The 27868-nt window shown below is 45.4% G+C and overlaps 1 protein-coding gene across 7 annotated transcripts in view; it reads left to right on the top strand.

Annotated features, from left to right (window-relative positions):
* Positions 1-205: 205 nt before the first annotated feature.
* The window catches only part of CA12 (carbonic anhydrase 12), a 50146-nt gene continuing 22483 nt past the window's right edge, over positions 206-27868 (top strand). The window contains exons 1-2 of one of the 7 annotated variants that reach the window (XM_079125718.1): positions 206-635; positions 4964-4984. In XM_079125718.1, coding sequence (XP_078981844.1) covers positions 365-635; positions 4964-4984 — 292 coding nt within the window. In that variant the 5' untranslated portion in view covers positions 206-364. The remainder of the gene's footprint in view (positions 636-4963; positions 4985-27868) is intronic. The other 6 variants (XM_079125715.1, XM_079125717.1, XM_079125719.1 and 3 more) reach the window with 6 other exon arrangements.

Genomic DNA, 27868 nt, shown 5'->3' with positions numbered 1-27868 from the left:
CCTTAGCTATCTTGTATAGTCCAGAACCTGTGGTTGGCTAGTCCAAACAGGAGCACGCTTGGAGCCCTGAAGACTTTGGCTTAAACAGCATTGTGCTTGAGTGGCTTCTAAATAGGAGCAGTGACAGACGAAGGCCATGACCACTTAAGTGATCCCTCGAAGCACCTCTTGGGATGGGGCCCAGGTAGGTGGGCGGATCTCGCCACGCCTGCCGGCAGCCCCCACGCAAAACTCTCTCGCCAGGTCAGCAGTGGCCCTGAAGAGTGCTGCGGAGGACAGCTGAAGTCAAGGCTGCAACTCACCTCGGACCTGGGGCGCCAGCCCTTCGGTAGGCTGGGCGTTCTTTTCCCCGCACGATGACATCATGTGTTTGGGGTTGAGTCGCTCCATAAAAGCGGCCGGGGGGAGCCCGGAGCCCAAAGAGCAGACGTGCTCGCCACGGCTCCGGGCTGCGCGCACGCGGTCCTGGTGCGCGCCCCGCTGGCTGCTAGCGCTGCGCCGTGCTGCCCGAAAGCAAGTGGCAGTCGCCAGCCGCGGGCCAGAGCCCAAGATGCCCCACCACAGCCTGCGTGCGGCGACCGTCCTTCTGCTGGTGATCTTGAAGCAGCAGCCTTGCAGTCCAGCCCCGCTGAACGGTGAAGTTTGTCTTTCTTTCTTCCTTTTTTTCTTCCTTCCTTCCTTCTTTCCCCCACTCAGCCACACCTGGGCAGGATTTCTTGCGAGGCTCTTAATGATAAAGTAAAATTATTGCTGGGGGAGCCGGGAAGGCAGTGTATCGAATAACACTTTTTTAAGAAAGGATGCTTGGTTTTCCTTTGCAACGTAGGAGCTGCTGCGATTGAATGGAGCGGGAAGCACGTTGTATTTCTAATGGTGCTTTTTTGCCATCTGAGCTCTGGAGATGTGTCTTGAGAACTCGCTAAGCAGGAAGGAGAGACAGAACCAGGATTTAAAGTATCGCGCCTCTGATCCACATGCAGACAGTAGAGAAAAGACTGGGGGCATCTAAGTGTTGTGAGCACCAGGAACTGTTTGCTGCCACCCCACGCACAACCCTCACACAGTAGTGGTTTTTTTTTTTTTTTTTTTTTTTTTTGTTTTGTTGTCGTTGTTGTTTGTTTTTTACCTCCAAAAAATGCATCCCATTGTTAACCATTGTTTTTCTCCAGGAGGATTCTACTATCTTGAATGTACAGTGTATGCACGTACATGTACACCTTATTTTTGATTGTTACTAGGGCACCTTACCTGGAAGGGCTGGAGGCTGAGGGTGCAGGCGGAGGTGGGTAGCAGGACCTGAACTATGGTCTTGGGTCCAAGGTCATGTTAACTAATCATTTGGAACGAGAAAAAAATACCACTAAGCTCTCACCTCCCTGTGCATCAGCTGGATGAGCACTTTTCTGGGGAGTAGATGGTGACTTTTGTGAAAGCTTTCTGGATAACCGATGAGAGCTCCTGCCCTTGACAGAAGTATGCTCCAAGTTGTGGAGACACTTGTGGGTGTGACAGTTCCTGGTCCCAGGCAGGGTTGGAAAACTTGTAGAAGGACCAAGATGGACTAAAATGACTGAAAATCGATTCTCCCTGGCTAAGCAGTGGAGATGGGAAAATGGTCCTGCTCGGCAGCATCAAAGCTCTGAGCCTCCTTTCCTCTTAGAGGCCATTGTGCACATGGGGAAGGGCAGGGAACTGGGCATGATTAACTGTGGGATTGCTTTAAAGTAACTTCTTGTCTACTGGCTGGCATGATCTGCTTAATATCATTTCCTTAATATCATTTCATGTGGGAGAGACAAAATGAGGGAGAAAGGAGTTACATTAAAGTGGAAATTAATTTTTTTTTTGTGGGATGGGGGAAATGAACCCAGGCCCTTGAGAATGCTAGTTAAATACTGTACCACTAGGTTCTATTCCTGGCCCAGAAATTAATTTTTAAAACTGCAAACTTTGGCATATATTTCCCTCTCTGGGAAGCTGTACTGAGACTGAAGTTCACTAGAATTCTTTTCAGTCCCAAGTTGCTCCAAGAAAGAAAGGCCATTCATTGACCCTCTTTCTTGAAAGCTCCTTGCTTCCCTCACTTTTGGGCAACTGCTCCTTGTTCCCTTTCTTCTCTCCACGCCTCCTTCCCTCTATCTTTCTTTCCTCCCCTTTTCCTTGGCCCCTCCTCCTCATTCTCCAAGTTGAGGTAGGGGATGTTTGCAGTAGAAACCTGACCTCATCTCACACTGAGTAGCCAGCCTACCTACCCCTAGACTCTGAGAACACAAGTTTTTTCTTTTTTCCCCCTGTTATTTATTGCTCTGGTTTCTTGGCTTTTTGACTGCCTCAGAAGACAAGGTCAAAGTAAAAATCACTGAGGTGTATAGAACATCAGCATTAACACAGGCTGGGGGTGGAAGGGCTAGCTGAGTAATGGGGTCAAAGTGTGGTCTGCTTTCTTTGGAGCATTGAAGTTTCCTTCAGTTGGCACTGAGGAATGTCCAAAAAAACAACAACAACAACAACAACAACAACAAAAAACAAAAAAACAAATCTGGGGCCAGAGGAGGGTGGGATTATGATCTCCAGGTTCTTCTGGAGAAAACCTTGGAACTCATGGTTGTTATCGCTATGGGGCGTTTCACTGAATTCTGGAGAGTCTGCTCTGCTAAACCTAGTGTGGAAAGCCGAGTGGTCTTTGGCTGCCAGGAGGACAGATGATGGTTACTCATGGAAGGTTCTAGCACCCAGGACGGGAAGTAGGCAGGTCCCTGAACCCCTGCCCACATCTTGATAAATATTGTTTCCTCATGGCATCCCCTCCAGGGCATCTCCCTGCCTAGCACCAGCAGGGTATGCAGGTTCTAACAGGCATTGACTGAGCTGCCCAAGTCTCCTGGAAGGAACAGATGAACTTTTGGGGAGGAGAATGATTTTCCTCTGGGAAGGGCCTACTCCTTCAGGAAACCACTGAAACTTGACCCGAAGTACCGTGTGGGGTCAGTTTAATCTTGTTAAAGTCCCTGCCCCTAAGGCTAGAGGTGGGACACCCAGGAGGTGCCCTTTCTCAGGAAAGCAAACACTTGTGTGCATGCGTGTGCACTTTTAGAACTGCTTCCTAAGGTTGGATCTGAGCTGACAAATCAAGGTGGACCCTGATCTCCATGATTAACCCTACTGACTTGTCATTCGTAACTTCATTTTAGGGTGCTGCTTCTCCCCTGCCTTGGAGTCCCTAAGCCCCTCCTGACACTACCATTTATACCTGAGGCACAAGTCCTGAGGGCCAAGCGGGCTTGCTCAGACAGCAGAGGACAGGAATTTTCAACAAGTCCCCAGTCCTGAGTCAGAGGCTTTACAGTCCCGGATGTCCCCTATGTAACATTTGTCCCTGAGTTTTCCAGAGTATTAGGCAGGTGCCTCATCTGAGGATGAGAGCCACAGTACTGGGGGAAACTTCAGTTTAGCAAGCTTTGGGGAGGCATAGTGGAAGATGTATGTATTAAATCTGGGAGTTGATTTGGGAGCAGGTGCAATGCAGCCTTCTCACCAGTATAGGGATGGTCAGAGGCAGCAGATATTTTCTGATGGCATCTAGGGTTTCTCCCTGAAAAGAAGTGAGGGTGAACTCCCCTCTTACTTGGGTATTTACATCCAGGACCTCCATGTGCTCTGCCTGGGAAAGCAGCAATTGTCTGGCTTCCTACCTCTGAAAACCATGATTATATTTCAATGGTGCACCCTCAAACCAAACAGTTAAGGACAATTTACAAAAAAGAAGTCCAACATCTTCTCTAGATTGGTTTCAAGGTAATGTTTCTCCCTTTTCAACATTTCAGTGAAAGGGCCAATAGTAAACTTGGGGGTTATGTACAAGTTTGGGCTTCCTATAGAGGCAAAGAAGTAGAACAGGACAAGAACAACAAAGCAAAGTCCTCTTTTAACTTAAAAATCCACTGACTCAAGCAGAAAATGCCCCTGTGATAAATGACCACTTTACTTGCCTGTTAAGTTTTACTAGAAACAGATTCCAGAGAGAGAAAGGGGATGTGAGGTTCTTTCTCTTCCAGCTGTGCTGCCCAATCACAGAGGAATTGGGAGATGCTTGGAGAGAGGGGCCTAGGAATTGCACCTCCCCTTGTTGGACAAGTCCCCTGAGACACATGGGGGTGCATTTCAGCTCAGTCTTCTTCCAGAGCTGAAGAAGAAGGTGGGCAGGCGGGGTGACAGGAGCACAGCTCTGCAATGACTTTTTAAAATACTTTTTTTCGTGTAGGAATGAAGGACCTGTGTGGTGTGAAGGGTGTGGAGTGGGAGGTGGTAGGTGATTTTCGTCATATTCCTGGCAGAACCGCTCCTCCACATTCTTACTGCCTCTGGAGATTCTAACTCAGAGCAGGATGGCAGCTGTCTTAGGGGAAAATATCTCCCGCCTCTGATTAGTGTTCTGCTCTTTGTGTGCTGGTGCGTTCTCTAGGATATGTTGAGTCGGGGGGAAAGCAGGAACAGTGCTTCTAGAAAGTCAGTGTTTGCGTGAGGAAAGGGAGGGGGATACAATTACAGGGGCGTGTGGCAATCCTGTATAAAGGCTCACAGTCCATTGATGAACCAGGTGTCTAATGGAAGCAGGGAACAGGGGAGGGGGAAGAGCTTTCACTGAATGGAACTTCTGGCTACTTTAGGTTTTTGAACAATGTGAAAATATTACCTACTTGGACAATAAAGTTTGGGTTTTCTAAGATGTCTGGGAAGCATCTATTTAAGAACCCAGGAGCCCTGCATGAACTCCCCATCCTGAGCCCGTGTGTGGAGTACAGCTGTTCTGAGAAGCTGTGGTTCTGACTTAGACTCAGAAGAAGTCTTAATTTCTGGGTATCCACCTCCTTTTCAATCTCACCCATTTCAAAACAAAATCTGTCCTGTTTTCCCTAACTCCTTCAGTTCGTTGTACTTACTTGCTTCCTTTTGTTCTTTGCAGGATCCAAGTGGACCTACGTTGGTAAGTAGAGATTTTTTAAAAATATGTTTTTAAGGTGATGGCAGTATTTAATGTGAAACTCAGAAACTCGTGCCTTTCAGGGGGGCCTGAAAAGTTGTGCTGGTATTGTTGAGAGAAGGGATGAAGGCATCCCTAAGGAACGGTTCCACAGTGTGTCCAATACAGACAGCCTGCTCTGTGCACTTGAGCTGTGAGCCATAGGGCTAAGGCTTTCAGATTCCTGCAGGGATTTCTACCAAACCTTCAGGTACCTCCAGACTGCAAAGGCGTTGGGCAGGAGAAAAACTTGCCGTCTGGTAACAATAAACAAAGAATAAAGGACTCCTGAAAGATTGGCTCAGGCCCTAGAACTTGAGCTGTCAGTGTATCTGGAATTAACTTCTTGTTACCATCTTTATAAACAAGTGATGGGTGAAGAGGTGATGGTCAGTCCTTGGTGGAGGAGGGATGTTGTCTTACATGGAGACAGAGGAACATCAGTTATGCCCAGGGTTTCTGTGGTACTGGTTCAAGAACATGTTAGCCACTCTGGCAGACCTGCAAGGTAGATTGGTTTGACTATGTCATTGCAGTGAATAGGCAATGTTGTCATTGCTGGAGTGGGAATGGGAAGCCAGGCACCTGGTCCTCTGGCAAGTACAAGAAACCTAGTAATGATGTTTTGTTAGGGACAGCACCATAGAAGATGTATGGGATATATTGTTTTGGAGCATGGAACTGACCACACTGGCCCAGGTGGCATTTGAAGCAGGCAGAGGTATGCTGCCCAAATTAAGGCCATGAGATGCAGTGGGGTGGTGACAGGCAGGAAAGTTGATTACAGAAGTGGAAGCATAGTCCAGGGAAAGTCTTAACCTTGATTTTCAAAGATTATCCTTGGGGTGTTCACTTGTCCAAGAGGTATAGAAAAGTCACTGAACCGACCAACCAGCTACCTGGTTCTGGCACTGTATAACTCCATTATTGCTAATGTCCCTTATGTACTGATGTGCAAAGCACATTGCTAAATGGGTATGTAATTAGGGGGTAGGCTGTAGTCGGTAACTGGGAATTTACTTATAGTTCACAGTTCAAAGCAGAATATAATAGGTAATAACATAATAAATAAATGGTTCAGTTTTCTGATTGCTCAGAAGACTGGACAGTTAAGGAAGGCTTCCTGGAGGAAGTGGCCCTTCCCCTGGGCCTTGGGAGATGGGGAGAATTCAATGAAGGTGGAGGAAGGGCTGTTGGTTGAGTTGATAAGGGTATCACATAAGCAAAGGAAGACAGAGCAAGGTGGCACTTGAGGGAAGCACATAAAGAAAGAAGGTTTATTGGAGAATAATGTGCTCTAAGTTCAGAAAGATAGGTTGAGCCAGGCATAGTAGCTCACACCTGTAATTGCAGTGGTTCAGGAGGATTTCGAGACAGGAGGATTGTGAGTTCAAAGCTAGCCTCAGCAATGGAGAGGTGCTAAGCAACTCAGTGAGAACCTGTCTCTAAATAAAATACAAAATAGGGCTGGGGATGTGGCTCAGTGGTAGAGTGCTCCTAAGTTCAATCCCCGGTACCCACGCCACCCTCTCCCCCCAAAAAATAAAGATAGGTTGGGTCACATTGGTGGGGGCAAGCTTTTCCCACCTTTTTCTATACATGGAGGGGCAGGGCAGGTTGTGTATCTGGTTTAGGAAGAGTAACTCAGTGGTAGGGGGAGGGGATAGATGAAAAGAAGGTGGAAGAGTGTTTGGCCTTTGTAAGAGCCCTATTCTGTGCCCTCACAACCAGTTAATAGCAAAGGCAAGAAGAGGGAAGGAAAGGGCTGGGTGAGAGACCTCATAACAGAAGAATCAACTAAGTTGGGCCGTGTGTATGCTGATGGTGATGGTGTTTGTGACCTGCATGAAAGGGGATGGGTCCTGGATTCCGGGCCTTTGGCAGTGTCATCTGTGAGTCATGTGAGCCCTCTGGACCTTACCTTCTGCTCTGAATCTGGTGCAGAGGGGAGTGGGCTGTGCTTGTCTAGATCAGTGTTTATCAGACTATGGCTTGGGGTCACCTACATCAGAATCACCTGGAATGCTTTCCAAAAATGCATATTTCTGAACCTCAGTTAGGACAGGCTGGGGGCAGGGGAGGTGGGGGACTTAAAAACCTGGAGTCCCCAAGTGATTCTTATATTATGAATGCTTTGTTAGAGGACCACTGACCAGATGGTTCCTAAGATCTTTCTAGTCCCACCTCTTCTACTGGAAATACAAATCAAAGTCTTCACAGGGCTCCAAGCCTCTCTGTTACAGTCCCCCAGGCAGAATGAGATGGTCACAGGAAACAGAGAGTTACTGTGTCAAGGAGTGGGAGGAAAAGATTTGCTGCCACCTTTGACACTGTGTTCTTCCATGAGTGCTTCTCTGTGCAACCATATCAATTGGTCTAGAGCATTTCTTTCTGACCACTGGCCCTGGTCAGATCTCTACCCTTCTGCCTTGCACAATTAGAGCAGCTCTTTGCTGAGGAAGCAGAGTGTAGTCTGATGATGCGTGGACAGGCATGGGGTAAGCTCAGAAGCAATCTGGTTTTCATTAGTGAAATGGGCACACGTTGTGTGGTCAGCCCTCGGTGGGGACAAATGGAGGAGGACAGATGGAGGATGGTTCAGGAGGCAGACAGGTTGGGGCTGGCAGCTGGCTTGCATTCCAAGTCAAGGGTAAACAGGGGGCCCAGCATAGGTGCTGGAGGGCAGTGGTTTCCAAGCAGCACTGAATGGGCAAGTCCAACCAAGTGCCACATGCTGGTTTTCCCAGGGTACAGAACTCAGCTTCTGTGCACTGCACGTAGACAGTGCTGAGTCATCCTGCCTCCAGGCTTCCTGCTGCCTGGTGCACATGGTGGGGCTTCTGGAAGTGTATGGAAAGGGAACTCTACCCCCATCCCCTGTGCATAGACTCACCAGGCTGTCCTCAGGGTGGTGCCCCAAAGAGAGGAGGACCTTCTGACAACCAAGATGGGGCAGCCCTGCCTCTCACTCCTCTTGGGTGACTGATACAGCAGCTAGATATCTGCTGGGTTGAGAGGCGCTCCATCAATGAGAGAAAGGAAAGGATGATGAAACCTGTGTTTCCCCAGTAGAACCAGTGCCAAGTCAATCCTCCTGAACCTGGCAACTTCTCTTGTTCCAAGCCCAGGGTGACTGCCAGTCAGGTTGTCACATGAACTGAGGACAAACTCCAGCGTGCTAAAGTGAATCTGTGCTGCCAAACATCAGAATAGCAGATGCTTTTAGAGGGTAGGGGTGACCAGAAAGTGACACGAGGCAGTTCTGGTCATGTTCAGGTCCTTGGTGTGGGGGCTTTGTTCAGTTTGTGAAAATTCATCAAACTGTTGGCCTTGCACTCATTTGTATATGTATTAAATTCAATATAAGAATTAGAAAGTTCCAGCTGGCTGGGAGAATCATCCATACCCTTGTAGATTTTTTGTTCGTTTGTCCTCCCCAAGAGAAAAAAATCCCAGTGTGTTTGAAATAACAGGGTAAAACAACAACAATAACAACAAAGCCTATACTAGAACTCATGATCTAAAACCAGCACCTGAGCAGAGAATGAGCACTGTGCTTCATTCCCAAGAGTGTCTGACATTGGTTTGTTGCTCCTTGGATGTGGGCTGGTTCAGAGACAATTCCACTATCTGACACAGATATAGGGCAAATAAGTCAAGACAGATCTTCAAGGTGATGGGATGGGAGGGGAATGAGGATGCTGAGGCCTTTCTTAGATGGAGAGTGAGTCCCACCTCTCCAAGTTACCACCCCACAGGACATCCATGAGGCCAGCCACTCCATCCCATGCAGGGAACTCTGGGAAGCTGGGGGCTTTTCCAGGGCAGGGGGCTGGTAGTTGGCTGTGGTTGCTCACAGGGGCTCCTGCCCAGCTTCTCGGCTGTGGTGGGGCAGGCCTGGGCTCTAGCAGGACTCAGTGTGACCCAGGCAATGCCATGTACTCACACTGCTGTCCCTGTTCCACTCGTTGGTTCCTTTCCTAAACAATCGAGTCTCCATTGCAAAGTCTCCTTTGGCAACCGGTAGGGCTTTGTTACAGGGCAGAGGCCTTCCGAGAGACTGAGGAGTGTTGAGGCCTCCCTTCTAACTTTGGTTCTTGCAATCGTGTTGGAAAGATTTCAGACATGTCACTCAGAGTAACAATATGAGTTTATCACAAGGAATTGGAAAAGGGAAAAGGGGACACTCTGAAAGGTAAGAATGGATCCTCTCAGGAGACAGATGGCTTGCCCTTCCTGACTTCCAGTTTTATTGAAGGTCCCACGGACATTTCCAGAGTGTTCTGCCCAGGCCCACCTCTTGACTTTTGACTCACAGCAAGTTGAAATCAGACTTTCAAGTCTCTGCTGGCCATGATAACTCTAGGTCCCTTTGGCCCACGCTGACCAGTTCTATCTGGAACCTGTTCTTACAGATTTTATGATTAAAGAGAATTGTCTTTATCTCCCTGCATTCTGGAATCCGGTCTGTGTAAGGGTCACAAAAAGTGACCTCCTTCAGGGTAACTTGCATTCTTTTTATCGGCATTTTGGACCTGCATCTCTCCTGCAGATAACAGATAGTTTTCTGAGGAATGTAACATATCCTGCCAACTGAAGCCAGGCAGGACTGCAGGTAAATTGTTTTTTAAAAAAGAGAAGCATGTGGGGGGGGGGGGGGCAGCACAGTGTGCCCAGTTTCTAGAATTATTCCCTTTACATGTTCTCCCTGCTCCTGCCTGTCTGTTCCCTGTCAGGCTTAATGGGGCCAAGCCTCCTGCTCACATCCCTCAGGTCCTGCAGGCCCCCACCTCCACTCACCTTTGTCCTCCATCCAGTGGAATATGTTGCTGCCAATGAACTTGCCCTGTGGCTCTGGACACCCTTTCCAGCCCCTTCCCAAACACTAACAACTGGATGGAACACTTGGAAGGAGGCTGGGAGATAAACTCTGCCTCCTGTTCTTCAGCAGGGATGAAGGAACCGTGTGGCCTCACATTTGAATTGCATGCAGTATAAGGAGAAGCCAAAGGGAAAACTGAACATGGCAGTTCGGGAGCACGTGAGAGTAAAGTCTGGTTTATTTAAGGAGGGCTCTTGTCTTTCTCGAAGGTGAAGAATCAGTCAACTCAAAATACCCCCATGCCTTCTCCCCTACTCCTAACTGCCACCCTGGGATGGAAGAGAAGCCCTCAGCACTCTTTGGAGAGCTGGAAAGGGTCAGACATGTGTTTCATACCAGGGAACTGAATCCTTATTCCTGTGTCTTGGGGATTTCCCTTGAGGATTGTGATCTGATCCCCATCATGTATTAAATCTGGGCTATAGTTCCAGTCACTTCTAATTGGAGGTGTGATATCCAGGGTCTCTTTGGATGTGGCCTGTCCATTTGGAATTATTTCTCATCTTTCCTGAGTTGCAGAATTGAGGTTTGTGTGTTCTGGAGGATTTCAGCCTGTAGCTGCTGAATTGCCTGCCTGTTAGTATTCACAGTTGGCCTTGCCAGCAAAGGAAAAGAGAAGGGAATTAGCACTAGTTCCTTAAGACACATATGGTGGCATGGGGGGTGGGGCAGGAAACCAAGTGGAAGAAGTGGGAGGCATAGAGACCCCCAAACCAGGCAGACTACTGTGAGACGATCTGCTAGGCCACTTTCTGGGTGGCTGGTCTGAGTAAAGTAATTTGACCTCACTGAGCTCAGTTGCTTGCTACCATTTGGGCTGCACAATAGGTGATTCTTAAAGTGTGGTCCCTGGACCAGCAGCTTCAGTTTTACCTGGGGCTCCATGTGTGGCTTTCAAAATGCAAATTCTCAGCCCCATCCTAGGTCTACCTACTAATCAGAAACTTTGCGGGTGGCCCAGCCATCATTTTAGCAAGCCCTCCAGGTGATTCTGGTGTGCACTCAAGTCTGAGAACCACCCTAGGTCTGTAGCGAGGATCAAATCAGATCATCCACAGAAAGAGGCCAACACCAGGCTAATCGCACTTTCCTCGCCTTCACTGCACAGAGCTAGATGAAATTAACTAGTATGTGGGGAAAAGCCTCAGGAACCCTAAAGGACCAAATACAGGTGAGTTTTATTATTGTTAAGCAAGGTTTGGCTTCATCACACTTTTCTGAACTGTTGAGTTCAGAACTCCTTTTATATGTTGAACAAACAGGGCATTTCCTTTTTGAGAATGAAAGGGATTGAACGAAACAGGAGGGCTCCAAGCTCTTGTCTCAAGAGCCTTTGAGGCCAGAACATTCTTTCTAGCTTGGCCTTCACACCATGGTGAAGTTGGACCTAATCTTCCTGGTGCCTTCTTGGCATCTAGGGTCCAGGTACCCGACTCTATGACCATAGCCACCTCAGCTATGTGGCTGACCTTCTAGAGGGCAGACACCCCCTCTGTTTCCCTGTCCAGGCCACAGGAGCTGACTCTTGGGTTAAGGTTCAGGAATGGAGGCTGGAGCCTGGGAAGAAACCTTGGGCTAGCTATCAGGGCACTGAGCTACATACACCAAGCCCCAAACAGGGCCCTCAGCAGCCCAGCACAGGAAGAGAGGAGCCTGAAGTCTCCTGTGAACTCACCTCAAAAAAACTTTAGAGCAAAAGGGCTCAATTCACAGCAAATGTGTGAGGAAAGTGGCTTTAGGCGGGGACTTAGGAAGTCTGGTTTCTAGAAGGAAGAGAATGAATGAGACTGTTTTGGCAGGATGTACAGTCTCTGAGTGAGCCAGGACCCTCTTTCCTGGTGGGTTACTGTGTTCTTTTACAGGGCAGCCCCAGAGTGCAGGTACAGACAGCCCCGTGGACTGAGGAACAAACTCTAAGCTCTTCCAGGCCCATGCCATGGACCAAGAGAGAGGGAACACCTGCCATGATCAAAGAGCCTATTTTATTGGTTCTAAGATGCCCACTTTTTGGCATCTCTGAAATGGGATAGATCTTATAATCAAAGGCATCTAGAAGCAATAAAATATGGTAGCTGTTCCACAAACACTGAGAAGCATGATACAGATGCTACAAACCCACAGGGGCTGAAATGATTCATTTCAACAATTAAATCATGAACACAATGGAGGCAAAAGATGTAAAAATAATGGCTGATATGTACCCTGTCTGGCAGCATACAGGAACAGTTGGGACCATGTTAGATTTTTATTTTTTAGTTAACCATGGATATTTATTTATTTATATGCTGTGCTGAGAATTGAACCCAGTGCCTCACACAAGCCAGACAAGTGCTCTGTCACTGAGCCACAACCCAACCCTAGATTTTGAGCTATAGCTTTTCCCATCTCTCAGTCAATTCACAGCTCACATGTGCTTTTTGGTATAACGGGTCAGTATTACAAATATTCATAGCAGAGTAATTTTGGGTGCTATTCTTTTAGCTTACAAAACTATTCCTTTAAGGAGCAAGCTTTCCAATTACCTGTCAAGTATTTGATTTATGCCAACCAGGAAGGAACAAATACTTGCTGCCACCTCCTTGTGTCTATAAAGGTTGACTCAGAACTGGTATTACTCTAAATAAAATGGTTCGTTTAGTGTGCCTTAACTTTTAAAATGATTTTGCAATCCTTAACATGTGACTAGATCACCTGCATAAACTCTGGGTAAAATGGAGGAGACCTGTCCAGCCCTCATAAGGACACCTGCAGCTTCAGGGCAAGAGGTGCATGCTGCCCCTCCTTCCAGGACACAAGGTGCAGGAACGCCTCCTCAGGATGAGAGATTTACCTACTGCATGGCGTGGTGATGTTGGCAAAGGAGGCCTGGGGCTTTCATGGGGTGGTCTCTCCTTGGTGCTCAACTGTATGAGAAGTAGAGAAAGGAGAAAAGGTGACCTCGAGGTTGTGGAACAAAGATAATTTGTAGCAAGTCTGAGGCAGTCATGCAAATGACAGTTTCCTTTTTGGCTTTGGCCACCAAAGCAAATTGGTAGTTTCAATTTCAGTAAATGACTATTTTTGTATTTTTAAAAGATTAATATATATGAAATAATTTGAAATTTCTCATTTTTTAAGAATTTATTTTTATTGAACACAAATGGGATACATACTGTTTCTCTGTACATGAAGTAAAGGCATACCATTTGTGTAGTCATACATTTACATAGGGTAATAGTGTTTGTTTCATTCTGTTATTTTTTCCTTCCCCCCACCCCTCCCACCCCTCTTTTCCCTCTATACAGTCTCTCCTTCCTCCATTCTTACCTCCCTCTCACCCCCCACTATGTGTCATCATCCACTTATCAGAGACATCATTCGTCCTTTGGTTTTTTGAGATTGGCTTATCTCACTTAGCATGATATTCTCCAATTTCATCCATTTTATTAACCAAAAACATGTAAAATCAAAATTTTTAGTCCACCTGAGATAAAATTGGTTCACATTCATTTCACAAATTTTTACTGAGTGAATACTAAGTGTCAAGAGTTGGATTAAAGAAATAGGATGGTTTTAAGGAAATGATGAACAAGGTCTGGTCCCTTCCATTATGGGACTGAGAGTCTGAGGAGACAGCAAGTGAGCAGGGAGGAGAGAGACCTCACTGGTGTTTTGGAGAAGGATTAGAGTAGGTTCCTGGAGAAGGTGATTCCAAGCTGAGTTCTGAAGGACATGTCAGAGCTAGCCAGGCAAAGGGCAGGGAATAGAAATGCATTTGGGACAAAGAGACAACCAGGGCAATGATCAACCAGGAAGCTGGTATGTGCTGGGGATTCCAAGGACCTCAATGAGGAAGGAAGGAATTAGGGAGATGGGTAAGAGCTGTACATGAGGGGCTCCTAAGCCAGCCAGGGAGGCAATAGGGACCTGCTGGAACATTCTAAGTAGAAAACTGACATGATCACAAAGCATTTTCGAAGGATTATCCTGGCTGCAGGATGGAGAAGAGGCCGAGAGTGAACCACTGGAGGAAGGAAGCCCAGAGGGACCTGGGAAGGGGGATGGTGGTTCTGAACTAATGGGAGAGGCAGTAGGTGTCCTGACCTGTTGGTATAATTTAGCCAGAAATGTAGACACCTAACACTGTAATTGGCTGGTGCAGCCTGCCTGTGGGTGAGTGCCCGTTTTCATCTGGGCTTCACAAAGAATTCAAATAGGCCTAGAAGGGCCCTGAGGGGACCTTGGGATGCCAATATAGTCAGCCAAGCCCTGCCCCATTTAGCAATGGGGCCAGGAAAACTCAGAGTCGCCAAGTGACCCAAACAGAACTCGAAGGGCAGAGCCAGAGCTCTGTCTCCTGATCCCACCTGATGCCCTTCCCCAGGCATGTGGCAATGCTTATTTTATGCCAGGTATTGTGTCCCCTACATAACACATCATGTCACTGAGGAAATATAGGATTTAAAGAAAGTAAACAATGTAGATTTGTCAGAGACAAATTAACTCGCTTTTCTTCCCTTCACCAGGATGAAGGGCTTGGTGGTTGAGGAAAACACAATAGACTTAATACCTATTGACATAAACAAACATCTGATACAGCTTATTATGACACACTCATGGGAAATGTGGATCAAAGACCAGTGGAGCTGCTAGTGAAGAAACCAAAACAACAGTGGAATCTAGTCACCGTTACTGTCTGTAGCACACAACTGGGAGAGATGGCAGGATTCCTGCAGGAACAATTCCGAATCCAGCCCTTTATGGAGCTTTAGGATGGCAATGGACAAGCTGCAGGATGTGGGTTGGAATGGGTGAGCACAGGTGGAGGACGTGTGTGAGTGTAGACACACGCCAGGAATGTGGATCGAAGTGAGAGGGCTGGCCTGCAGGGCGGGCAGTAGTGAGGTAGTGAGCAAATTCTGTACTGTGTGAGGGCAGCACCAAGTAAGGCCAGAGAAGAGAAGTGCTTGTGTGCCCACCTCCCCTTCCACGTGGATCTATGTTCTCAGCCATGTATCCACTCACACACTCACACCCCATCTCCTTAACTCCGAGTGAGCCCCTCGGCTGGTTTCTGAGTTTTGCGCATGGGCATTTAGAGCTGTACTTAGGAAAAGTCTTAGAGCAACTCCTCTGAGCTTCCTGTTGGCAGGTCCCTGAGAGTCTCCTGCCCTTCAGCATTTTGATACAACTTGTCTTTCAGCAAGGTTAAGTAAGGTAGGGAAGACCCCCATCTCTAATTGTGCAAAGATGACCAGTCAGAAAACTTGTTATGTTTTGGAAAGAGGAATTGAGAACCGCAGGAATTGAACGCCATCCTTGCACATAACTGCCCTGTGAAGCACAGCACCTCTTGGGTCAATAACCAGGTGTTTGTTTAATGAACTTATCAGATTATTGGTGGAGAATTTTTCCCCCTCAGTAACATGTTTTGAGCTGGAGCTTGCTACATACACAGCAGTATTCTGGGGACTCTGAGGGGCCCAAAGGGTTAGCAAGGAGCCATTTGTACCCTCAAGAAGAGTTATCCAGAAGGAGGGTGTAACTGCATGGCATGTGAGGTGACCCCTCCCCACAGGGGCTGCACTGGACCAAGGGAGGTACTTGAGAAACATTCGTTGAAGAAAGAAGAAAGAATGGTTTATTTCTGTATTAATGTTTGCCTCTGGACTCAGAGAAGGCACCAGGGAGAAGGCGACACTTGATCCGGATTGGTAGGATTTCAGAGGAGAAACCAGTATGAAACAAAATGCCACATTACCATGCATATCTTATTAGAAGTAAAAGAAGACACCGGGAACCCTAGATTTACTTTTGGTGAAGTAAAAGGGACAGTGTGCTCTACAAGGTTGGAAACCAGCCTTTAAGGAAGGAGGGGAAAAGAAGTGTGAATTGAGACAGTTCAGCTCAGAAAGGCCTGGGAACTGGCATTTCGAGAGTCCATTTTACCTACACATTATTCTTATGCTTTAACACTGATTGTGTACAGCTGCCCTTGGAGATGACAGTTGTTGCCTCCACTTTGTAGGTGAAGTTCTGAGAACCAAGAAGTGTGCCTAAGGTCACAAAGCTAGCAGGTGGTAGAGCTATGAGTGGCAGTTTCACCGTATGATTTCAAGGCCATTGACCTTCCTATTTCCCTTCACATCTTTCTGGAAAAGACGCTTAGAAGCAGCCTAGATGAAGGTTTTCAGGTATGAAAAGAACTACCAAGAAGCTAGTTTTTTCAAAACTTAGAGAGTAGCTTTAAGAAACAGCAGGAGTGCTATAGGTTAGTTATCAGAATGGACTTTATTTTTTTGTTTTCCCAGTCAGGGCCTTGTGCATGCCGGGCAAGCACTTTACCACTTACCACTGAGCTATACCTCCAGCTCTTTACATTTTTGTTTTGAGTCAGGGTCTTGCTAAGCTGCTCAAACTTGTAATCCTCCTGCCCTCAGCTTCCCCTGTAGCTGGGATTACAGGCGTGTTTCACTGCGCCTGGCATGTGGAAGCTATTAATTGAGGCTTTGGGCGACATCAGGTTTATGTTCACAATCCAGTTTATATACACTGTAGTTCAGACTCCAACGTGGGAAGTGCAGAAAGTTCATTTCTTTGATTAGATCCCCTCTTTTTCTTATTTCCAGACTCCCCAGGGACTGTTTAAGGGAATGTTTATAAAATCACAAATCCCTTCCTTGGCCCTTCTCCTTCCGGCTCTGGACTCTCACCCAGGTCTTATCTGTTGGTGCCTGTCACCACCACATAATTATTACCACTGTCTGGGCTGTGGACACTCCAAAGCGTGTTGAGAGGTTGCTGTGGTGGAGATTGGGCACTCTCATGGGCAGTATAACTTTAGGCATGGCATTCAATCTCTCTTTGCTTCAGTTACCTCATCTATTAAATGAGTGCATAGTAACTCTGTCATAGGGTTATTATGTAGAGAAATGACTAATGACTATGGTCCATGGGCCAAGTCCAGCCTATCACTGTTCTTGTAAATAAAATTGCATTGGTGCACAGCTACACTCATTTGTTTACATATTCTCTGTAGCTGCTTTTGTGCCACAATAGCAGAGTTGAACAGGGACAGAAACTAGATAGCCTGCAAAGCCCCAAATATTTACAGTCTGGCCTTTTACAAAAAAAGTTAACCAAACCCTGCTAAAGAAATATGCCCAGCATACAGTAAGTGCTCACTAAATGGCGACTTTATAAAAGAAAAAAGACCCCAAATTCACTGGGCCTTGGAAGTGAACAAAATTTGATTGAGACTTAGGATGATACAAGACAATTATAACCTTAAAATGCACACTAGATATATCTGTAATCAGTACATCCCGGGGCGATGATCATATCCTGCCTCCTCACATGGCATGAGATGGTCCCATCTGGTTGTAGACATCAGCCTCATTCTCATGGACTGGATTTGTTCTCTCTTCCCTATAGCCAGGGCCCCACTCCCCTTTCCTGTCCAACATGATTGACAGTAAGAATATCCAATTCCTTCAAGAAAACCTCCTTGGAAAGTGGTATCTGGTCCCTTCCCCTACATGGGCCAGGTGGGGCAATCACAATAAGATAAAATAAGCCTGGAACTTCTGAGCCTCTACACCATTGACATTTGGGGATATTTCTTTGTTGTGGGGGCTGCCCTGTGCATTGTAGGATATTTTGCAGTATCCCTGGCTCCTATGCACAGTATGCTAACTGCAGCCCCCAGTTGCAGTAGCCAGAACTGTCTCCAGATATTGCCAAATGTCCCCTAAGGGACAAAATTGCCCCAGTTGCAAACCACTTGACTTAGTTAAAATAACATCACAGGTGAGGCAACAACTATCTGGTCTAGTGCAGTCAAAATTCATGTCTCAAAAGAAGTGTTCATTGTAAGATTACAGATGTGCTAAAGATTACAGACGTGCTAAAGACATATCCAATTTGTACCACTGAATCTCTAATCAGAATGCCGGGCATCTCAGCCTGCAGTGCCAGGATTTGAACTCTATAGCTGGGGCTACTTGTCCTCAGAAATTCTGGGTAGCTGCCTGCCTTGAATCTATTTAACTAGAAAGGGATTTGGAAGCTCTCCCTCCCACAACACAGAGAGGGCCCCCCACCACCATGTAGAATGCGCTCATGAACACCCCGCCCAGGCCCTTGCCCATGCCAGCTCCCCAGCTTCATCATTTTCTCACCCAGTGTCAGGAAGAAACTGTTGTTGGCTTTAAGATGACAGCTGGTTCAGTGATTCACTTTCCTTTCTGCCTGTTGTCAGTGTTTCTCTTAGTGGGCTGGTCATGGTGGATCAGAGTCAAAGTCTTGCCTTCAGCAGGCTGATAACTGAGGGGGAAGCAGATACGTACAACAGGTATTTTGATGGTGTGGATTAAGTGCTATGATAATGTTCCCTGGTGCTTTGGAACACAGAGGAAATGGATAACTTCAATTTGGGGGTAACAGTGGCTGTCAGCAAAGGCCTGCCTAAGGAGCTCATTCTTTTAAGACCAAGGAGTTAGTAGAGCAAGGAGAATGTATGTTTATGTGCAAGAGTGGTATGTTATAGGGATAAGGATGTCATCCCATTGCCAGCAATAGAGGCCTTAAGAAGCAGGTGAGAAAGAGCGCAGAGCACAGGGAGAGGCCCAGGAGGGCCGTAGCCTAGTATTTGCAGGCGGGTGTTGGGGACAGTTTTCCATGGGTCTGTCATGTTTCTTCAGTACATCTATGAGCAGAGGCACTGACAGCTTTTATTCCAGACTCTTTTCAAGGATTTTTTTTTATAGCAAACAGTATTGCTAGAGATAATATCGTTCTCCAAGGCAGAGAGCAGATTTGGTTGTTGCCAGTATAATAAAGATGGTGTCTTCCTGGGAGACCAATGATGGATGTGTTTGCCCGACTCCCCCTTTAAAAGACTGAGATTTCCTAAGCTTCCAGTTTCTCCACCATCATGCTGAGAGGTTGGCATATGCAGGTGTCACCTGGCCCTCGTTATATCATTCTGGGAAACTGGGCATTGGGAAACAGAGGCACATCTCGTTCTTGTGAATATTCAACTCTCCTTTGTCTCTGATCCAGGAGTCTTATATCTTCTTCCAGTGTCCAAGAAACTGTGGCAGATTCATTCATTTTGTTGCAAGTAGGATAAAATCTTTGACCATCCACAGTTTTTGACAGACGGTAGTGGGGAAAACAAAGCCTGCAGAAGTGGGCAGGGTCACGAGGGGCTTGTGAACTGCACAATAGAGCTTGGGACTTATCCTGAAGGCTTGAGGAGCCTCTCAAGAAGTTTCAGCAAAGAAATGCCAGGATCTGGTGTGCACTGTTGTGGTGAGTGGAGGACTGGAGGGGGAACCTGAAGACATGGGCTGAGGAGGGGTACAAACAGAGAGCTGCGGGATTGAACAGGGGCTGTGCCGGTGGGGAGAAAGAGTGGCCACGTTTAAAGCAAACTTCACATTATCCTTGAGAGCATGTTTCTCTGATACAGGACTCAACCCAGATAACCTATTGCATTCATCTGTGGTGTCTCTTATGACCTTTCATGCCCTTGACATTGCAAAGGATGTAGACCTTGTAGCAGATAGTGCATAGATCTTGTAGAAGGTTCCTCAGTTTTGGGTTTCTCAGGAGAAGCAGGTCGTATGCATTGATGTGAATACCACAGAAATAATATGTCTTTCCTGGTGCACCACGTCAGGAGGCACACAATGTCAGTTGTGCCATTATTGGCAATAACCTCGTTTACACCATTAAAATGTCTGCTGGGTTCTTCCATCAAATGTTACCATTTTCCACTTTATAATCTTTTGAGACTGGATATAGAAATTTGAATATTGATTATATATTAGATAACAGTATTATATTATTAAATTTCCTGACTGATAATTATATTGTAGTTATGTAAGAAAAATGTTGTTGACCTCAGGAGATGCATGTTAATGTATTTAGGTATGACAGGGCATCTTATTTGTAGCTCTCTCTCTCTCTTCCTCAAATCATTTAGAAAAAATAACAATAAGAGGGGGCAGGATCAGGATCCAGAGAGAAACCAGGTGCACATGCAAATATGGCAAATTGTTATGTTAATTGGTGATCCTAGATGAAGAGTACATGGAAATTCATTGTACTATTCTGATAAATTTTCTACACATTTACATTTTTAAAAATAAAAAGTTTTTAAAAAGACATCTAAAAGGGTAAATTTGTTAGGTCCTGCAAGTCCGGGATGAAAGAGGAGAGAACAGTGGACTGTGATTCCCAGGTCTTTGTGATGGTGCCTGGTCCCACTTGGGAGGAAGTAGAGGAAGTTTTCAAGGGAGAGTGAGGGAGGGAAAGATGGTGAATTTGGTTATTTTTAAAAAGACTATTTGTTTGCCTATCTGATTCCTCTTCCAACCATGTCTGATTTCATGAACTTATGGATTATCCAATGTAGTGTCCAGGAGGAATAATGAGCAAGGCTGGAGATGGCATTGGAGATGGTATAGGAGGACACAGTGTCATCCCCAGGGAGTGTATGTGTGAGGAAGTGAAAGGTCCAAGGACAAAACTCCGGGACAAAACCACTGCACCCAACATTAAAGGATAGGTAGCCACGGAGAGATGAAAAGGGGCAGGAGAAATGGGAGAATAAATCAGAGAAAGCAGTGTCCCCAAAAGAGAGGAGACATTTCTTTCAGAAATTATAATGTACCAATTAAAAAATAAATAGAAAGATCAGAAGAGTAGAGGAAAGGGATAGGGGATAGAGGAGGGGAGGGAAAGGAGATGTCCTAGGAAAATGAAATGGAGGAAATAATGTTATGTGCATTTATGAATATGCCACAATGAACCCTACTACTATGTGTAACTATAATGCATTAATAAAAATTGTTTAAAAAGAAGAGGAAATGATGGGCCTGGGGATAAATAGAGGTCAAGACTGTAAGGAAAACGAGGCAGAAGAGTCCATTTGGATTCAGCGGGATGTAGGCATGGAGCGGAGCAAGATCTGAATGAGACGCGAACACAGTTCTCGTAAGATGCTTGGTGCAAAGAGGAGAGAAACCAGACCAGGAGGTACTTGCTTGAGTAGACCAACATTGAAAGTCCACAGCTAATAGTTCAAGGCCACATTCAATTTACATATCCAGACTGTCCCCTGGGTCTCAATGCCAGTCAAGCCAAGGTTTCTTCTTCAGAGCCTCGCACATTTAATAAAATGAGTACTGAGAAGGTGGATGAGGAGAGGCAGCAAGGGAGGGAGAGAAGAGCAGTTAGTGGGGTGTCTGTACCCAGAGAGCTGTACCCATGATGAGAAGCATCTGTGACATTTTCAAATCTCTCTGTGCCAGGGAAGCAGCCTGTCACAAAGGCAGCCTCTGCCCACAGTATTTACTCTCCCACCAATTTCCTTTTAATGCGGGGGAACATTGCAACACTACCTTATATGGAATATGCCTTTATTATCTTGATTATTTAAAGTTTTCCCTTTCCCCTTAGGAGTTTGTAACAAATAATAACCTTATTGACCCTAGTCTCTTGTTTCTTAAAAACCATGTATATTCTTTCCTGCAAACTGTCTCTTGACTCCATTCACAGTTTTCTTTTTCTTTCTTTCCTTCTCTCTCTCTCTCTCTCTTTCTCTCTCTCTCTCTGTACTGGGGGTTGAACCAAGAAGCACTTAACCACTAAGCTACATCCCCAGCCCTTTTTATGTTTTATTTTGAGATCGAGTCTCACTAAGTTGCTTAGGGCCTTGCTGAGTCTGGCTTTGACTTCACAATCTTCCTGCCTCAGCCTCCCAAGCTGCTGGAACTGTAGGTGTGCACCACCACACCAGGCCAGAGCTTATTTTCTAAAACCCAAATGGGAGAAACATCAATGTTTTATTTCAGACAACTATTTTACAGAAAATTAATAGCAATTTAACCATAGATGTTCAGATTACACTAAAATGCATCCCTAAGGATGGATAAACAAATTGTGGTATAGACTTAGAATGGCATGTTATTCAGCCATACAAAGAAATAAAGTATGGATAAATGCTACCATAAAGATGAACCTTGAGGGCTGGGGTGTGGCTCAGTGACAGAGCTCTTGCCTAGCACGTGTGAGGCACTGGGTTCGAGTCTCAGCACTGCATATAAATAAATAAAGGTCCATTGCCAACTAAAAAAAAATATATATATATATGTATTTTTAAAAAAACAAACCTTGAAAACTTGATGTTAAGTGAAAGAAGTCAGTCACAAAAGACCTCATACTATATGATTCTATTTACATGAAATATCCAGAGTAGGCAATTCCATAGAGACAGAAAGTATATTAGTGGTTGCCTGGGGCTGGGAAGAGGGAGAATGGGGAGTGACTACTTACTGGGTTTAGAAATTTCTTTTGAGGTGATGAAAATATTCTGGAGGTAAATAGTGGCGATGGTTGCATAACAATGTGAATATACTCATTGTTACTAAGAGCAGATTTTATGTTTTGTCTATTTTACCACAATAAAAAAATTAGTTACAAAACAATAGCCTTGCCCTGACACAAAGAGAAAAAGGCTCAGGCTCCAACCTCAAGGCCTTGGATCAGATGAGGGCTTTGCATGCACCTCAGCATGTACAGGTGACTCAGGCCTGCCTAGTTTTCATTATCAGTGTCAGGCTGTTACCACTTTAGCAACCTGTTTAACTCGTTGTTGTTTTTTGGTCCGAGAACCATTTGCTAAACCCTGGAGTGCTGGGCTCTGTTGCAGGAGGCAGTTATACATGAATGAATGAAGCAAGCTGCCCATCTAGTGCAGTGCTTCTCAGCCCTCAGTGAATGTCAGAAGCACCTGGCGGCTGTGTTCAGTGACAGATTCCGGGAGCCACCCCCAGAGAGTCTGGTCCAGTGGTTCTTGGGGTGCAGCCCCAAGAATCTACATTTCTAATAAGTTCCAGGGTGGTGAGGAGGAGGAGATGGCTTGTCTGGGGACCACACTTTGAGAATCCCTGGACTATTGGAGTAGAAAGACAAAGTCTTATTTTGATAAGGGTAGGTGCTGCAAGGAAGGCCTGCAAAGGACTCTACAGAGCACAGAGGAGGGGAAGCGCTTTATCTTGCCTTAGGAGAGAAAGAGTATTCGACAGAGATGTGAAGCACTCATGTGTCTGCAGAATGCCAGCAGCTCAGATCTTTGGAATAGAAAGGAAAGGTGGGGGCAGGCATGGCACAGTCCAGGAAGATGGGCAGGACTTCTTCCTGATGAAAAGACTCTAAGGCAACAGGTCATGAGGATGTACAAGGGTGGCCAAGATGGAGGGGAAATAGCAAACAGATTGTCACCCTTTTACCTTTGGCAGCCTGGACACCCCACCCTTCTCCCTTTAAAAACCTTCCTTCCAGAAAGAACCTGGCTGAGGCCTTGATGGCTGAGGGTGAATGATTGTGGAGCCCCCTCCCCAGGGTGAAGGGGAAGGACTTCCCCAGGGCTGGCAGAGAGTTGGTTGGCAGCCCCAGCCTCGCAGCTCACCCTTCCCACCTCAGCCTGTGCCATCAGCCCCCACCACCAAGGCTGAACCAAAAATGATGCCAGAGTGGCCTGGGGGCATTTTACAAAGCCCAAATTGATTCCCCCTCCTCAAGCTGGCCCAAACAAAAGTTGAAATAATAAAGAGAAAACTTTGATAATAAAGTGGATTAAAACATCTTCAGAAAAGGAGTCTATTTTTGTTGATCTTTACTACAAAATACAAGGAAAAAGAACTAGCCAACTATGACTAGTTCAGCTTCAAGCTTTATAAATAATGAGCCCTCTGGCCCTGGAACCCAGTTTGGATCCAGGCCTGATTCACTTGTAACATCAACAAAGGAGAAGCTCCAACACCAGTGTGACTCCTTGACCTCTGTTTGTAAATAATACGATCATAAGACTCGTCCATCAATTATTAACCCACACTCCTGGCAGCCTCCTTCCCTTCTGGGCAGGATCTTGGGCTTTATGGCTGTGCCTCTCTATCACTTATTGGGTGGGGAAACAGGCAGAGTTAACAGAATGTGAGCTGGGGGATCAGAATCCAGCCAAGGTAGACACTATGGGAACTGCACACCCCCACCTGGATTTTTATGAGATGGTATATGTCTCTTAATCGATTTCATAAGTGAACTGTAGAAGTTATAAATGTATTTAAAAATATATTTTAAAGGTAACTTCTGTATTCAAACAACATCCTGAGGATATATGGTTTTGAGATGGATTTAGAGGGACATGAAGGCTGTCTTGCCGTCTGAGTAGGGTCCTGTTGCTTAGTTGTGATCTCTGTGGTTCCAGCTATAGGACCAGGACTGATGCATGAGCCTCAGAGGGAGGCAGGTACCAGCACCCACCAAAAGAAGACCTTCCCAACAGGTGGAGGAATGTACATGAGCAGGTGCTAAATGATTCCTGCTCAGCCTTAACTTGACCTGCAGATGGATCCCACTTTCTGAGTTAGTGCCTCACATACACTTAAAATATACCAGCTGTCTACTGTAGCAGTGCCCTGGGCTCAATCTGGAATTCCATTCATCAGGTTTTGCTCTTAGTTTCATCCCATACATTAAGTCTCAACCTCCTCCAGGAAGCCTGCTTGTATCATTCACCCAACAGTGGTTTCTCCATATTCTCCCAAACAGCCCAGGTTTAATTTCTTCACAGCAGTAGTTGCAGACTGTGATTATTTTCTTTATGTATTGACTTAGTTATTTTCTTATTTGTTATTCATTAGCAGTCTATTCCCTTGGGAATGTAAACTCCACAAGGACAGAGGCTAATTATGTTTTGTTCTCCATCATATTCAGCACAGTGTACAATACTTGACACATAGTAGGCCCATTTTTTGAAGAAATTAATGCATTAATTCCCAAATTAAATAGCACTCTAAAGTGGCAAGAGAAGATTTTTTTAGTTCAACCTGTGGTTACTCATTTTTACTGCAAGCATAATCTATTTTGTTAAATGTGCATTCAAAGTTGGTACACAATCGTTGATCAGTTTCATGTAAACACACACACCAGGACTTTATTGTGGTCAGATCTCTGTGCAAAAGAAAATAAACCAAAGCTTTCGGGGGACTAACCAAAAGAAATTTTGACTTTTGGTTGGAAAAAAGGTGTGCTGACATGTGGAATGTGCCACCCTTGCCACTGTGGTTTTATCCTTTGGGCAAGTTTTAATCTGATTTCATTTCAGTAGCCAGCCAGAGACGTTCCCTGGAGCTAGCTCCCAGACGGCTGTCTGCTTTTAGCAGTCACACGGGCACCTCAAGCGTCCACCACAGAGTGGGTGACCACTGAGAATTGTCAGGGGGCAGTAGGCAGCTCTGGGGAACCAATTTCAAAAGGACCCAAGGCCAACCTTGGAACTGGATGATACTGAATGCACACTGTTGGTCTAGACTCTGTCAGATCCTGTCCAGGTCACAAACAATATTTATTTTCATTAAAAGTTTAATTATTCTTGAGCACATAGGATGTATAGTGAGACCCAGTAATAAAACTGTGCCAGTAATTATGCACTTCTTGTCTTCTAAGGAACTCTACATGTGTTTATTATTACAATATGTGTTATAATGTGTATGTACCAGAGACATAAATATAAGAAATTACTTAACCCATAATTTTTTTTTTCATTCACCCCATACCATGTCTGAAAACAAGTTATAAAATAAGTAAAATTATCATTTATTTAATTGCATAATTATTTTCCCAGGTCAAAGATGAGGCTATATATATAGCCTCATTTTATGTACACACACACACATACACACACACACACATTAAATATACCTGCATTGGAGAGAGACAAAACAGGAAATGTCATATAGAAGGAAACTTAAAACACATCAACCAGACATCAAACATGAACTTTATTTGGATATTGATTCAAGCAAACTGTTAAAATATACTTATAAGATAATCAGGGAAATTTGAACACTGGCTATTGGATGACATTAAGGAGTTAACATATTTTAGATATGAAAATGGTCTTATGGTTTTTAAGAAGAGCCGTCATCTTGAATGATATGTAAGCATCATTTGAGATTTTCTTCTAAATAACCTGGGGGAGGAGAAGCGATGGAGTAGTGATGCTCTAGACTAGTCATGAAGAGATGGGCATGGGGGACAGTTACACCCTTGACTTTTATGCATGTTTTGAAATTTTCTGTGATTAATGTTTTTAAAATTTTTTTTAAAGTTGTTGATGGACCTTGATTTTATTTATTTATTTGTATGTGGTGCTGAGAATGGAACCCAGTGCTTCACACATGCTAGGCAAGTGCTCTACTACTGAGCCACAACCCCAGCCCTCTGTAATTAAATTTTAAAACAAGACACAAAGTATGTTAAGAAAATAACCAAGTCGGAGTGCATTTTTTTAAAAATCACACCATCTTTTTTAGTCTCTTTGTTGTACTCTGGCTGCTTACATCTCAGAATGTGAGACTTAGCTAGCTGGTCCTTGTCTCTGATCACCTTTTCATCTCACTGAGTCCCAGTATGTGATTGGGTTTCTGCTGTAAGATTTCACTCCCAGGCAGCCTGCAGGGTGCTAGTCTGCAGCATTCAGCACATATGTGTTGAGTGCCACCTTTGTGACCTCTCCTGACTGGATCTCCGCCCCACCACTGTCTTCTCAGAGCCGCACTCCATTCATGAGTTCCTTGTTTTCCTGTAGCCAGCATTCCTTCTCTTCTTTTGCCATCTGCATAGAACTATGTTCAGGTCTCTCCACTAAAAACAAAGCAAAACTTTCCCCATAACTACCCCCCCGCCCCACACACACATGCACTCTTCTCATCCCTTTATGGCTAAATTTTTGAAATGAGCTTAAGAAAACCTCTGAGTGAATTCCTTAAGTGTCTACTGAGTACATCATGTATTTAGACATGGGGAGAGAATGTGACAAAAAGCTCTTCAAAATGTGTAGACACAGCTTAGTCTGGAACAGGCTTATGTGCTGGTCTGGAGATAGTAGTCACAGGCAAGTTAGACAAATGATGAGTCACTGTGAGATTGTGTGAACCCTGAGTAGGCTGGCCAAGAGGTTCAGCCAGGGAGGAGAAGTCCCTGAAATCTCTTCAGCAGGACTTGAGCTGGACTGTGAAAAAATGGATAAGATTTGGAAATGCACAGAAGAAGGAGGGCATTTCATGTGGATTTTAAACATAAGAACATTGGTGAAGGTTGGTGGGCATAGCCTGTCCTGAGGTTGGAGAAGCGGACCTCACCAGGGAACCAGCTGGGGAGGGGTGTAAGGGTCTTTGAAAACACTGACAGTTTGGGGCATTTTGAGGTCATGAAAAACAACTGGGGGGGTCTGCTTTGTCCTGTCTGGGGAAAGGCAGGGGAGGAAGGGAGTGTGTGGGTGGGTGGTGCCACCATAGCAGGACTGTTGCAAGATTAATTTGGTAGCAACAGAAGAGTGAGCCTAGTTGTGTCATAGGAAAGGCTGAGGTTGGTCCCCTGCAGGAAGCAGCATCATGTGGTAAGGGCCTTAGGGTGGAGGTGGTGGTGGTGATGGGCTCCATGACCAACTAAGGGCAAAGGATGGAGCGGGTCTGCCTGGCTGTGAGTGAGTGTTGCAAGAGTGAGGTCCAGTTCTCTGATGAAGTATTGCACCATCAAACCATAACATCGGCTCTAACATATCGACTACTTACAGTTTGTGGACCTTATTGAATCCTGAATTTTGCAAACCAACCATTAAATAGTTATGACATTTGAAAAAGTTTGAATGCTAACTGAATTTGGTAACATGAAGGAATTAACTTTTTAAGGGTGATAATGGTATTCTAGTTTTGCTTCAAGTCTTCATGTAAAAATACATAATGAGGGCTGGGGATGTAGCCCATGGTAGAGTGTATGCCTCACATGGCCAACATCCTGGGTTTAATCCCCAGTACCACCACCAAAATAAAAACAAAAATCATAATGAAATATGTGCAGATGAAATCTATCTGAATTTGTTTCAGAGTTATCCAGGGAGATGATATAGAATA

Source organism: Sciurus vulgaris (genome assembly GCF_902686455.1).
Source record: "Sciurus vulgaris genome assembly, chromosome: 2".
Classification (NCBI taxonomy): domain Eukaryota; kingdom Metazoa; phylum Chordata; class Mammalia; order Rodentia; family Sciuridae; genus Sciurus; species Sciurus vulgaris.
This window is presented reverse-complemented; position numbering and strand designations above follow the sequence as displayed.